This window comes from Mus pahari, chromosome 4 (assembly GCF_900095145.1).
Source record: "Mus pahari chromosome 4, PAHARI_EIJ_v1.1, whole genome shotgun sequence".
NCBI classification, from domain to species: Eukaryota; Metazoa; Chordata; class Mammalia; order Rodentia; family Muridae; genus Mus; species Mus pahari.
This window is the reverse complement of record NC_034593.1, coordinates 132,432,121-132,446,800: the sequence shown is the minus strand read 5'-3', so window position 1 is coordinate 132,446,800 and position 14,680 is coordinate 132,432,121. Positions and strand designations below refer to the sequence as shown.

Sequence of the window (14,680 nt, the reverse complement as noted above, 5' to 3'; positions counted from 1 at the left end):
CTTGAGCAATGGTTTTAATTTATTAAAATTGTTGTATTAATTTATTGTATTTTCAATTTCTTAGGTTTTTATTTGTTATTCTTTTTCACGTATTAGTTTAATTTTGTTTATGCATTTCATTATTAGGCAACATGTTATCACTAGTTTCATTATCATTTTTAAAGTTAAGTTTCCTTCTTTGACAATTTCATAATGTATATAACGCATTCTGATTAGTAGCGCGCGCGCGCGCACACACACACACACAAACACACACTGCCTTCTCTCCCATCTCCATCAGCATCCTCTCACATCTCACAGCCTCTTTCCCGTGTTCATGACTTTCAGTCTTATTTAGTGGCAATCTGTATAACAAATGGATGGGAATTATTCATGGGGCCTCGGTGAGGTCACCAGTGGACACATGAATAAAGGCAATGACTGCTCCTCTCTGTCTCTTTCTCTGTCTCTCTGTGTCTCTCTGTCTCTTTCAGAATCTATCTAGCAAACAGTTGGGCAGTGAGGGTTAGGGCCCCCCTGAACCCCTCCTCCATTGGTCATCTTCTTATCCCTTCTGAAAGCAAGTTCCTAGAACAAAAGTCCAGAAAAGTCTCCCAGTGATGCCTCGTGAAGCAAACTCCGGAAAGTGGCATTTGGGTAAAGAACCATCTTGTCTGTCAGGGGTTCCTATCTAGACTATTACTCAAGCAGGGTGTGGAGGATGGAAGGATGATGCTGTTTCCTAGGAAACCCTCATACCTCGCCAAAAGGCCACGAGACCGTCTTCAGTACAGGGAAGTTCATTCATGCCTGAAACTGATCAGTCACCTGAAACCTAGAGTGAGTTTTTGATTGCCACAGCAAGAGTGAAATAGACACCTGGAGAAAGAAAGAAGGTGTGAGGAGGAAGAGAAGCGAGGCTGGTTTGTTTCTGTCTCCGGCCGATGTGTTTCGGGCATGCGCCAGGAGAGGGTGGCGCACTCTCCCTAATAACAGCAACTTGGAGTTTGGTGACGCTTCAGAGCGCTTGCCCTCATTATCTTTGGTGGGTTTCCTCCTGAAAAAGAAATTATTTCTCAACACAGTTATTAAATTAACGTTCTAAAATGAGCAATGACTGAATTGTATGAGCTAAGTTGGCTTTCCCTACTGCCTTCTGAGCAACAAGAACACAGTTTAGTATAACGGTACCCCGAGGGCCCCTGCTTAGTAAGAGCCAACTCCTCCTGTTTGATGTCCCAGGTCTGAAGAGTTCAGAGACTTCCACCACGACTGCAGCTGCCGTTCTCCTCTTCAATCTCTGCTTCAATAACCTTCCTTTTGAGGAGAGATTCTCTGTCTTGTTAGGACAGAGCTCCTGAGTCAGCAGGACAGAGTTCTGGGATCTCCCACCTGCGGATGTGGCACAGGGGTTGGTGCTATAGTGGCTCTGTCCACCACTCCGGGCCCTTGTCAACACTGCTACTGTTCCATGCCAAAGCCTTGGGAGGACATCCCACAGATGAATTTTTCTCTCTCTATTTATCTCTGTCTCTCTACCTCTCTCTCTGTTTCTCTCTGTCTGTCTCTGTTTCTGTCTCTCTGTCTCTCTCTGTCTCTCTGTCTCTGTCTCTCTGTCTCTCTCTCTCTATATATATATATATGTTTACATATATATATATGTTTCTCTATTATATATATATGTCTACATATATATGTTTCTCTGTCTCTTTCTATGTGTCTCTGTTTCTCTGCCTCTGTCTCTCTCTCTCTCTCTCTCATTCTCTGTCCTTCTATCTGTCTGTCTCTGTCTCTGTTTCTCTTTCTGTCTCTTTCTGTCTCTCTCTCTGCCTCACTTCTCCTTCCCTCCCCTCCCCGCACCCTCTGTGTCCAGAACACAAATAACAATGGGAGTCTTTCAGTGGTGTCTCTTCAATGCAGAGAGTCCAGGTCCTAGCTGGCTAGGTGCTAGTGTCCCACTTTCATGCATCAATAATTTGCTCAGTCAGTCAACGAGCCTTTCATTGATTTACATAACAAGTATTTGCAAAGCAACTACATTATGTCAGGTGCAGGGATCCAGGAGCCAGCAATGTTCTATGCTTGTCCTTAGGGAACACTGGGCCCATCCAGTAACCACCAACACCACACTCATGCCCTTCTCTCTGCCAGAGTTTAAACATCTGTGTGGATATGATGTCACACTCTCAGAACGCAGAGCAGATGGCACATACCTCTATTAAACCGTGTAGACAAGAGTATTTACCCCATGCTTGCATTTGGTCTTGGCAAGCATCAAATAGTCATACTTCATGGGTGGGATTGTACTCAGGCATTCAAACAGTCTAGTTCATACCCAACCATCAAGCATTTGCTGATTTTAATTTAAAAATAATCTTTGGAAGACAGATAGCATGTTAAATTCTCTCAGTGACTGCTCGGATCTGGGCTTTGGGGGACAGACATGCAAAGCACTAAGCGTTTTTTTCTAAGTTAGAAAGGGGATCGTTGTTGCCACTGTCTGAAATGGAGGGAGGGTAGGCATGGAGGACATGAATAAATTCCCCGAATTTAGCCACGGAGAAGGGCAGGAGCAAGACTCAGCTTTGCATCGGAGGTTGAATATGACCTCCCCACACCAGGATGGGCAGTCCTCCTCCATGCCCTTTTCCACTGGACATAGTCTCCACATGAGGTCTTCGGCAGCCAGGATTCTGCTCCTGCAGGGACCCCTTTTTTCCTGTTTTTTTTCCCCCCAGAAGCAGCTACTTAGTGGAATAGTTCCTGTTCAAATAGACAGACCTCATGCCTATGTCCCATTCCTTTTTAACTTAAATGAGCATTTCTTTTTTTTTTTAAGATTTATTTATTATATGTAAGTACACTGTAGCTGACTTCAGACACTCCAGAAGAGGGCGTCAGATCTTGTTACGGATGGTTGTGAGCCACCATGTGGTTGCTGGGATTTGAACTCCGGACCTTCGGAAGAGCAGTCGGGTGCTCTTACCCACTGAGCCATCTCACCAGCCCTAAATGAGCATTTCTTAACCTGGTGTCTGTGGTCACTGACTGGTTTCTTGCCTCTCACTGCCCTGACTCCACTCCCCACAGCACTGCTGTCTCCATTCTACAGATTTGGCTCACCCAGTCTCGCGCATGGCAAAAGACACTTCCTGGCCTTAATCCTGTCACTTCTCTTCTCCTTTCTTTACATCCTCTGGCCATCTCAGAACACCAGGTTCTCTTCTTTTCTTGTCAATGTTCAGTCTCAATCCTGGCTGACACAATGCCTTCTTTCTACAGCATCATCTGTACACTGGTCACAGTGCACCCCAGGGAGCCTGCGGAGGCACTTGCTACTGGTGCTCCTTCATTTCTGACAAATAAAGCTATGCACAATTTGCAAATACCTAATGATGCTGTTTCCTTAAATCTAACTCTTAATACTATACTAAAATAAATGTTACTTTAATGTGTAACATTCTATTTACCTTAACTGTTAGGAGATTCAGCAGGTAAAGGTCTCATATTCTCTCCACCATTGTGTGCCAAGGCTTGGAGAATTACACCCCCAGTTCTCAGTTTCTCTAAGTTTTATTTATGGTCAAAGGATCAAATGCAATGAAGGCACCAGTAAGAACTAGTGCTAAGAAAGCATTGTTCTTCCTAGTGTCACATGTGTGGTGTCATTTGTGAGGTAGTCACGACATCTCCCAGGCTGTAAGTGGTGAAATCTGAGCTTATAATTGGAAAGTGTCTAATGCTCACAAGAAGTGCTTAAGCCAGGATTAGCATCTGCCTCCAGAGTCTGTGTTGCTCACCACTGCTCTGTGGTGTGATCAACACTCAAGAAAGACTGCATGCTGTTATTAAGGAAGCCATGTCCCCTGCCTAGCTAGGCTTTTGAAAGGAAAATACAAATGCATCTTGAAATGACTTTGTCGTAACTCAATCTGTCCTCAGTGGTGTTGTTAAGCGTGTTCTTTCCTCCCAGAACATGGTGACTCAGGCTTCTCCATACCTGTTTGAAGCTACAGGAAAAAGATTTTACTTCAAAAATGTTGCCATTTTGATTCCAGAGAGCTGGAAGGCAAAACCTGAGTATACAAGGCCAAAACTCGAAACCTTCAAAAATGTAAGAACAAGTTCTTTTTGACATCTATTTTCTTCTGTGATCTACTGGTTGTTTGTTTGGTCTGTTGGTCGGTTTGTTGGTTGGTGGCATGTTTGGTTGGTCATTTGGTTGTTTGGTTGTTCTGTTGGTTGTTCGGTTGGTTGGTTGGTTGGTTGGTTGGTGGCGGTCNGTTGGTCGGTTGGTCGGTTGGTCGGTGGTTTGTTTGATTGGTGATTTGTTTGATTGGTGGTTTGGTTGGTTGGTTGGTCGGTTGGTCGGTTGGTCGGTTGGTCGGTTGGTCGGTTGGTCAGTTGGTCAGTTGGTCAGTTGCTTGGTTGTTCAGTTGGTTGGTGGGTTGGTTGGTTGTTTCAGGGGAAATAGTGAAGAAGAAATGAAATTGTGGCAAAGATGTGCCAACTGTAAGGCCAATTTGTTTGCTGAAATGGTAATATCACCTTTTATTGTATTTCAGGCTGATGTCCTTGTGTCAACCACCAGCCCTCTAGGCAATGATGAGCCCTACACCGAGCATATAGGAGCATGTGGAGAAAAGGGGATCAGGATTCACCTGACTCCTGACTTCTTAGCAGGAAAGAAGCTGACTCAGTATGGACCACAAGGTATGGACTCAGCACATCAATTGTAAGTTAAATACTGTATTCTCTTTCTAAATAAGCCTGCAGATGACAAACTAGAAATGAAGTTAATGAAACATAGGTTTTCATTTAAAGCAAGGAATCAGAGACGTGTATTTCTGAACTATAATTTAACATTGGTTTGTGTGCCTGCATTTTGGATTTATGAACTACTATAGTGGCAGGCAATTGCAGTAAAACTGTTTAGACTTCTATGGATTGATCTATGGACCTCACCCGACTAAATTAAATTGACTTCCTGCAGTTCATATGATAGCCACCAGATGGTGACAGTGTGCTCAGGCTCGCCTGATCTGAGTTCCTGATTCAGCAGGATTTGATTCCTGCTTTCATAGAATTCAGGAGAGGCTCAGGTTCTTCACTTTTTAACAAGTTTCCAGATAGTGCTGCACTGTGCATCAGTCTCTGCAGAGCAGGCAGAGTCAACTTGTGGTTATCTCCCAAAGCCTGTCTGTTTCTCCCCCCCCCCGTCTCTGTCTCTGTCTCTGTCTCTCTGTCTCTCTGTCTCTCTGTCTCTCTGTCTCTCTGTCTCTCTGTCTCTCTCTCTCTCTCTCTCTCTGTCTCTGCTTCTCTTCTTCTCTCCCTTCCTCCCTCTCTCCCTCCGTGTGTGTGTGGTGGTGGTGGTGCTGGTACACACCAGTAATCCGAATACAGCTGAGGCAGAAGGGTCCTGAGAATGAGATCAGCCTGAACTGCACAGGGAGACCCTTAAGTTCAATCCTTACAAAAATAAACTATCATCTCAATATGAGCTATATAGAGCAATTGTCAAAAGAAATATTCAAAATCCACATATGTGCTTTATACGTATACACAAATGTGGTTAGTCACTGAATAACTAGTGTTCTTGAATAACTAGTGTTGAAAGAATAGTGGCTAAAAAAGATTAGACTGCTCCAGAATGAGAAAAAGGCAAGACCTGGTTCTGTGTGCCCAACCCCCATATTATTATCACAGATTAGAATGGTCTGAATCATATCTCTTTGTTCTATAATATTCCATTTCATTTTTATAACTAGAACAGAAGATTCCTGACCCATGACTCAATAAGTATGTGTTGAGTTAATTGATCTAACTATGCTATTCCAGTCCTCACCTCACTCTAGCCACCACAGCTGGGTATCATACCATTCCCTTAAATGATTCCTTTCTATACCATAACCCCAGCCCTTTGCCCTCAAAGACAGTCATTGCCTTTTCAGAACTTGAAGGAAAATTCAGTGCAAACCCTAGGAACATAGCAGAAGATCGGAGTTAAGCCTCAGAGTGGCCCTCTCACCTAGCTATCTAAACTCAGCCCACCTTGAGTTATACTTCAGAAACACTAAGATACATGAAAATCACTAAGAGTCATCCAAATACAACATACATAATGTGTGCCTAATAATATCTGGATATGATGTGCCCAGATACGACAGGAGATAAATCGGATTGCCTGTCTTCACAGAGATAAGCTTCGATAACAGCATAAGATGCAAAGCATCAAATAATGGGATATAATAGAACTACTTAGGAGTGCCTAGTCTGGTTTGAGCATGTTAGGATGTCAGGTGGGTGGATCAAGGCTGGATTTGTTTCCCCCTTAATGCTTTGGAGACAGAATCTCAAAAAGAGTTGCTAAGTCTAGCCTTAAACTAATAATGATCCTTCTACTTCAACCTCTTGAATAGCTGGAATTACAGACCCTGGCCACCAGTCCTAGATAGAAGCTTGGTTTTGAGAGAAGAGCAGTAATTACCACAGTAGAGACAGTGAGAGACACCAGCAAGAGAAAGCCTGTGAAAAGAGAGCCAGAGGTAAAAAGAGTCTGACTGGCTTACAGCAAGATCCTGAGCAATTTGCTGTGATGACGGACCCAAGGTGAAGAGCAGAGAACAGGCTGGAGTGCGCAGGCACCCCCACACTGTCCTAAGGAGTTGGACTTAACCCTTGTGCTGCAAGGCAGCTCTCTGATCCTGTGTGTCCTCCACAAGACCAAGCAGTGTGTGGAGGGGCAGCTGCCTGACTAGGGTATGAATAACTCCCTGGCTCTCAGGGTCCACGCCAGGGACACATGATACGTCAAAACAGATACGTGTATTTTACAGAACTGTGTACTTGTCATGTTAGGTCACGCTCAGGAAATCAAGTTTCCAATTTTATTATTTAGAAATCTATAATGAAGCAAAGCAAGATAAGCATTTAGAGGAATGTTCTTTCTCGTGCGGGGCTATTTCCCATTTATTATCTTCAGCTCTTTGACTTTTTTCTCCCAGATAGGACATTTGTCCATGAGTGGGCTCACTTCCGATGGGGAGTGTTTAACGAGTACAACAACGACAAGAAGTTCTACTTATCCAAAGGCAAACCCCAAGCAGTGAGGTATGCATCTTCTGACTTTGCATCACCAAAACGATTCTAAAAATGCAACCAAACTTTCCTGGAATTGCTTTTAAAATACCAGTTTTCTGTCTCATTTTTGATCTACAAGGCATTCTTTATGTTTCTACAAAATGACCGATTTTTTCTTACAAGTGGTTCTGTTCACCGAGTTTCCTACTTTGTAAGTCACTGCCAGGCACAGCCTGCCAGGTACTTCTGCTTGAGGTCTCTGGGTCACACAGACCACATCCCAGAGTCACTTTGCTGACATGAGCACGTGTTGCTTTGATTTTTTCAAATCTCAGCCAGTGGCATCATTCCAAACTCCGGTTGTCAGTATTTCCCGCTTGTCTTTTCTGAGCTTCCCCATCATTGATACCAGATCCTTGCTTAGGAGCGAGGCTGTTTTGTACTCAGGGCTTTCAAGATCTAGAAATATCTATCAGCTTGTTTCCCCTTCCACAGCTGGGGAGCATGTTAGACAACATGACTGCCATGCCCCCATAAAGGGAAAATTCATCAAAACATATTAACAATGTCCATAGTCCCTTGTCTTCCAAATAAACCGCTTAAGTATTTGTAAGCCCAGAAGTTTCTCTTGTCATGTATCTACGCAAGCCAACAGTCTGTGTCATATTTAATAGAGAAATGCTAGTAGGGACAGTCTAGTAGGGACAGTGGCAGTAAGAAGACAAGAGTGTGGTCACAGCTGTCTCTGTTTATTTGAGGACGTCATATCCAATTCAGTCACACACAAAACTGAGGCAGGGCAAAACACAACACCAGAGGGGACGAGAGAAAATGATGCTTACACTTTCTTATTCATACCCAAGATCTAAATAACCTGAAAAATCCCACAGTCTTCACGAAGTCTCACATATTAAAATTTTAATCCCTTTAAAATACTGAATCTCTTTTGAAATTCAAAGTCTTTTTACGATTCAAAGTCTCTGAACCATGCGTTCCACTAAAATACTTTCTTACTTCAAGAGGGAAAAAATATCAGGGCACAGTCACAATCAAAAGCAAAATCAAACTCTAATCATCCAATGTCTGCAATCCACTCATGGTCCTCTGGGCCCTTCCAAGGGCTTGGGTCACTTCTCCAGCTCCGCCCTTTGTAGCACACACTTAGTCTCCAGCTGCCTGTACTCCACTGCTGCTGCTGTTCTTGGTGGTCGTCTTATGTTATCTCCAAAACACTGCTGTCTTCTGCGGCAAGTGGACTGCATTTTCACAAATAGACTCTCATAGGCTCTTTTCATGATGCTAAGCCTCAACTCCTCTGCATGCCTCCTTCATTCCTGGGCCTTCACCTGCCACTGAAGCTGCACCTTCACCAATGGCCTCTTCTGACCCCTCTCAATGCCAAGCACCAGCTGCTATGCCATCGTGTTTCAAAACCAGTAGTACCACCTGGGTGACTGACACATAACCAAGCCTGGCTGCCAAAATGAAGTCCAGCCATGGCCACATCAGGAACACAGCTTCTCTGTGCTCACAGGAAACACGTCCCTGGAGATTTCACCTTAGTGATGCTGGTCTCTCCTTAATCACCACTAATTTTGTAGTTCCAGCTAACCAGCATCAATCATCCCAGTAATACCAAGTTTTCACCTTAGTATTTCTGGTATCTTGTTAATCACAGCTGATTCTTCAGCCCCAGCTAACCAGAACCACAGAATCTTCACAATCAAAATAGCAATGGCCCTGATAAGAGTCTTTAAACTTCCCTCTGAACTTTCACAAGCCAGGCCTCCATCTTCTGCACTGTTCTCAACATTATCTTCCAAGCTCCTTCAGAACATCTCACAGAGCTCTTACCTTCCCAATGGCTCTTCTAGCTCAAAGTTCCACAGTCCTTCCACAGTCCTCCCAAAAACATGGTCAGGATGTCACAGGAATACCCCACTATGCTGGTAGCAGTTTGTCTTAGTCAGGGTTTGTATTCCTGCACAAAACATCCTGACCAAGAAGCAAGTTGGGGAGGAAAGGGTTTATACAACTTACACTTCCACATTGCTGTTCATCACCAAAGGAAGTCAGGACAGGAACTCATGCAGGACAGGAACTTGGAGGCAGGAGCTGATTCAGAGGCCATAGAGGGTGCTGCTTACTGGATTGCTCCCCTGGCTTGCTCAGCTTAATTTCTTATAGAACCCAGGGCCACCAGCCCAGGGACGGCACCACCCACAATGGGCCCTCCCACCCTTGATCGATCACTAATTAAGAAAATGCCTTGCAGCTGGATCTCATGGTGGCATTTCCTCAAGGAAGGCTCCTTTCTCTGTGATAACTCCAGCTTGTGTCAAGTTGACACACAAAACCAGTCAGTATATACACACACACACACACACACACACACACATGCAATGCAAATTAGAGATATCTGTGTACTAAAGTCTATGTACTGGAATTGTTAACATTAATACATATCACATTAATAAATATTAAACTCAACTCTACATGTAGTGAAAAATCTTTCTATGTGTTCAGATCTCTGTGCAGTGAAAGTTTTTTCTGTGTATTTATTAACTAGATTGCAGTGACACATAACTCTAATTTCAATACTCAGGAGGCTGAGGCAAGAGGATTTGAATTCAAGGCTAGCCTGAGCTATATAGCAAGACCCTGTTTCAAAAACAAAACAAAACAAAACAAAAAACCAAACCAAAACCCTAGTGGAAAGGCATAGCTGAAAGGAAAAGGGAAAAATGTGAGTAACCATTAATTAAGGATTTTTGTTTTGTTTTACATGAACTAAATAGGGTAAAAAGGAGTCAGAAAAGAAAATGTGCTCACAAAAACAAAGCAATTTATGTTTTTAGGATGGTAGTACTCAGTGGGCACTCTAAGAACATTTGAAGTCAGTTGTGATGGCAGATACTTGTAATCACAGCCTGTTGGAGGTAGAAGTCAGGGGGTAAGGGTTCAAAGCCATTGTCAGCTACAGGACAAGTGTGAGGCAAGCATAATACAAGAAAAGGGGGAAGAAACAAACAGCAAAGAGAAAACATTGAAAATAAGTGAAATCCCAATAGAGACGTAGGGAAAGAGAAGAGTATATAATTCGCAAAGGAAGAAATAAAAAAACAAACAAACAAACAAAAAAAAAACGAAAAACCTGGTAAACCTAGGAAATGGTCTGTTTTGCTAGAAATTCAGAAGTTCAGGTCATCTCCCCTTTGAAGGTTATTTCATGCAGCTAACAGGGCCAGAGATGGAGTTTAGAGTCAGCCATCAAAGCGGACTCCATAGACGGACATGTGTCCACTCTCCCATTTTCTCCAGTTTCTCGAGCAACCGATTTCATGTTTAAAGCTCCATTTTAAGCAAATGTTAGACAAGTCCTATCAACTGATTTTTAAAACATGGGCAAATGTCCACATGGTATTTGATATATTTGCCACATGTTTATGTTAGGTATCAAAAAAATTAAAAGAAAAAGAAAATTTAGTAAGTTAGGATGGACTTATATAATGCCAAAAAATAAAAATCATTAAAACCACATTATGCAAGAATATGCTGCACATCTATATGTTAATATTTTAAATATGCTACCTCTATATTTTTTTTTAAATCAGAAAACAAAGCACTGTTATATTGACACAGAAAATCTCTCAACAAGCCAGACGTTGTTTATTTCTGATGGTGAAACGTGTTTTTTTCTTCTTTTCTTCATTTTTATGAGCTTTCAAGTATTCTTTTATGTTTTTATTATTTATAGACTCAGTTCTGTGGATTAAAAGGGAAACATGGGTAAGAGGATTCTGCTCATAATAAAAACCATAAGCATCTAACATAAAAACTTAAATGTCAATGAACATTCAATCACTGTTCAAAAAGGTTTTGGAATAAAACAATTAGGACAAACACAGATGATGTCAGCAAGTCTTGTGGGGAAACTAAGAGGACTCCTGGCTTTCTAGAATGAGGGAGGGGCTTGGGTTAGAGCAGCCTATGGACTTTGATACTAAGTCACGCCCTTCTCGTACTATGGTAATTTCTGGCAACAGAAATGACTTTTTTGTAAATGTAGTGCTGTTAGTATATGAGGAGATATATATTCTTCTTGGTTTAATGAAAAAGAATCGTAGAGAAGGCCAACAGAAGTCAGAAATTTCGGGTGAGTAGCAGACCCTTTACATTGCCCACACATTTAACCTTCATGTATTTTCAGGTGTTCGGCAGCCATTACCGGGAAAAATCAAGTTCGTCGGTGCCAGGGAGGCAGTTGTATCACTAACGGAAAGTGCGTAATTGACAGAGTAACGGGACTGTATAAAGACAACTGCGTGTTTATACCAGATCCACACCAGAACGAGAAGGCTTCCATCATGTTTAACCAAAATATCAACTCTGTAAGTGCCTTTTTCTTTCCCCCACGCTTGCATAAATTCAGTGTTGATGGTTTGGTTTTGGTTTTGCCCAGGTGTTCTAAGGGAAGAACGAGTTTTAGACATACTACAGTTTTAGGAAGAAACTGGAGTTGGGGGGGGGGGCTGATTCTCACTGGGATAAGCTAGGATGCAGAAAGCAAACATGTAGATCTCTTGCTGTGTGTCACACCGGGTGTGACATCATGTGGAAGCAAAATTTAATGTGTCTGTCGGGTTTATAGCCCAAATGTACAGTTGGATAACAAAGGAGTCTGTTGACATTGTACCTGGCACTCTAAGACCATGGAGGACTGAAGGGACAATTTTTGGGAGAGGGCTAGACAATGAGGAAAATATTTGGGATGTGAATGAAGACAGGTTTACAAAGCATGTGAGGGGGAAGGGACTCCCTGGTAAGGAATCCTGTGCCAAGGGAGAAGAAAGCAGGCAAGATTGAGAGCCAGTAAGATAAAGAGAAATTAAAGACTTAGACTACACAGCCAGAGAAAGGTGAGGGCGTGAAGGAGAAGCTGCAGTTTGTCACTGCCTTTGCTATGCAAAGCTGCAAAGCTTACAGGGTGTGGGTAATCACCAAGCACACAAAGGGTCTTGTAGGGATATGGCTCACACAGTAAAGTGCCTGCTGATTGAGCTCAGAGGGCCTGACTTCAGATCCCCAGAACCTGTGTCACAAGCCAAGGGTGCCAGCACTGAGAGATACAGATAGGTGGATCACTGAAGGTCAATACCAGCCAGTTTCGCCAAAGAGACGGATTTCAGATTCACTGCGAAATCCTGTCTCAAGAAACTGAAGGTGGAGGGTGACTGGGAAAGATGCCTACCCTTCACCTCAGGCTCCACACTTGCATGAGCATCCACATGCGTCTGCATACACAACACACAGAGAACACCACATATGGTATAAATATAAAAAGTCTTACCTGGTAAAGCAGAAGGGAAGGGTTCCCAAACAGCTGCAGGGCGAACATATTGGACAAGCAGCAAGGTCAGATGACTGCATCGTGAAGGAAAGATCTTGGATCATGATGACTTGTTGAAATTGGGGGATAGAGGAGATTACAAACTGGAAGCACAAAGAAAGGTCTAGATCTTGGTTGTTTTGTACAGGAGTAGAGCAGAAGCATCCTGGTTTCTTGACCAAGGGCATAGTGCTGACATCAAATAGGAAATGTGCAAGGTCATGAAGAAGCATCGGGGTGGGGGGGAATGGTGGCATCGTTATGGAGACATGGGGTCTGAGAAAACAGGTCCGCTGATGAATTCTAGGGAGACCAGGAATGGTGCGTGTTTAAGGTTGGATGCAGCATGTTGGTTATTGGGGTTCAGAGAGTAAAGGAACGGAGCTTGTCAGTGTGAGGGTACAGAGACAAGATTGTACTGAAGAGTGTGGGGCGAAGAAAGGTGACATCTCAGGTAAAGAACCTGAGGAGTAAAGGAAGCCACCTTACAGCAGGCAGGCCTTCATTGCGGAACAACACACAAGATCCAATAAGGCTGAAGACAGGCTTGAGACAGACTGCAGACCAAGACTTTCCCAGGTGCGCTATGCACCATTGCGAGACTGCGCCATGGTTATAAGCCAGCAGACAAGCCTGGGAGTGGAGAGACTGGGGGATTGTTTTGCTAGATGTGTTAATGAGTACGTGGATTGCTGTTTTATGTATCATTATATTGGCAATTTCAGGTGGTTGAATTCTGTACAGAAAAAAATCACAATCAAGAAGCCCCAAATGAACAAAACCAACGATGCAATCTCCGAAGCACGTGGGAAGTCATCCAGGAATCTGAGGACTTCAAGCAAACCACTCCCATGACAGCCCAGCCACCCGCACCCACCTTCTCACTGCTGCAAACTGGACAAAGAATTGTGTGCTTAGTCCTTGATAAGTCCGGCAGCATGGTGGTAGGTTCATTGAGCCTTCATCTTTGAAATGGGGATCATAGGTGTGTGCACGATACTATCTGGACCAGGACCATAATTTGGACTTGGTAGAGAACAAACATAACAGGAGGGTCAAATCCAGTAATAGCTTTGTCATTGCTATTCTTCATCAATGCCCATCTTGGGCTGGAGAGATAGCTCGGCTGGTAAGGTGCTTGCCTTGCAAGTATAAGGACATGAGTTCAAGGCCCCAAACTCACCTGTGATTCCAGTGCTGGGCAGGTAGAGCCAGGTAAATATCCCTGTGGCTCTTTGACCAGCAAGCTCCAGGTGATGAAAAGCATACACACACACACACACACACACACACACACACACACACACACACACGATGCTCACAACTCCTCATTCCAAAGACTCAGTATCAACTGTCCCCTTTGTCAAATTAAAATAACGTCAACTCATGAGCAAAGTTCTGATTAATTATGTAAGCTTAATGTTGTTCGTGATTTGCTACCATAACTAGGCCTAGATTTCCATATAAGCTTTATTTAGACCTCTTACTAATGCACTGTATTGCAGGGATTATGTAAGATAGCTTTTTGCCTTTTGCTATTTAGGCAACAACTCTAAAATTTTACCCAAAGTAAATGCCAGGCACAAATGGAAAGTATCTTTCTACCATAAAAGGACACAGCTTAAGTCCACACTTACTATAAGGCAGCCACTTCTAAATACTCCTTAACCTGGTGGTATTAGTCTGTTTATTTAAGGGCCAACTTGACTGCCTTTATCTGCTTACCCTTTCAGAACGATGACCGTCTTAACCGAATGAACCAGGCAAGCCGGCTTTTCCTGCTGCAGACTGTGGAGCAGGGATCCTGGGTCGGGATGGTGACCTTTGACAGTGCTGCCTATGTACAAAGCGAACTCAAACAGTTAAACAGTGGTGCTGACAGAAATCTACTGATCAATAGCTTACCCAAAGTAGCTGTAGGAGGGACATCTATATGCTCCGGGCTTCGGACAGCATTTACAGTAAGGCGTGCTCCATTGTTGTGGTTTGCAACTGTTTGTGATCTTTTACTCCTATGACATTTTCATTTCCAGAGTTTCCACACATGGCTGGTGTCAGATTGAATTATATGACCGAGGACAACGAGGTGATGGAAGGGTATAGAGGTACAGAGAGTTAGACCTCCAGAGCTAGTTATGGACATCCCACCCCCCACCCACTCCCGCTTCATGCTTCTCTCCTTGTCTGCATGCATCAGGGATTCTGCATACATCTCTGCACTCCTAGTATGTC

The 14,680-nt window shown here is 43.3% G+C and overlaps 1 protein-coding gene across 2 annotated transcripts in view; it reads left to right on the top strand.

Annotated features, from left to right (window-relative positions):
• LOC110320390 (calcium-activated chloride channel regulator 1) overlaps positions 1-14,680 on the top strand; it is a 36,222-nt gene that overhangs the window by 10,591 nt on the left and 10,951 nt on the right. For both annotated transcript variants that reach the window (XM_021196371.2, XM_029537654.1), the window contains exons 3-8: positions 3,953-4,093; positions 4,545-4,692; positions 6,984-7,089; positions 11,270-11,450; positions 13,174-13,392; positions 14,182-14,409. In XM_021196371.2, the coding sequence (XP_021052030.2) occupies positions 3,953-4,093; positions 4,545-4,692; positions 6,984-7,089; positions 11,270-11,450; positions 13,174-13,392; positions 14,182-14,409 (1,023 nt within the window). The remainder of the gene's footprint in view (positions 1-3,952; positions 4,094-4,544; positions 4,693-6,983; positions 7,090-11,269; positions 11,451-13,173; positions 13,393-14,181; positions 14,410-14,680) is intronic.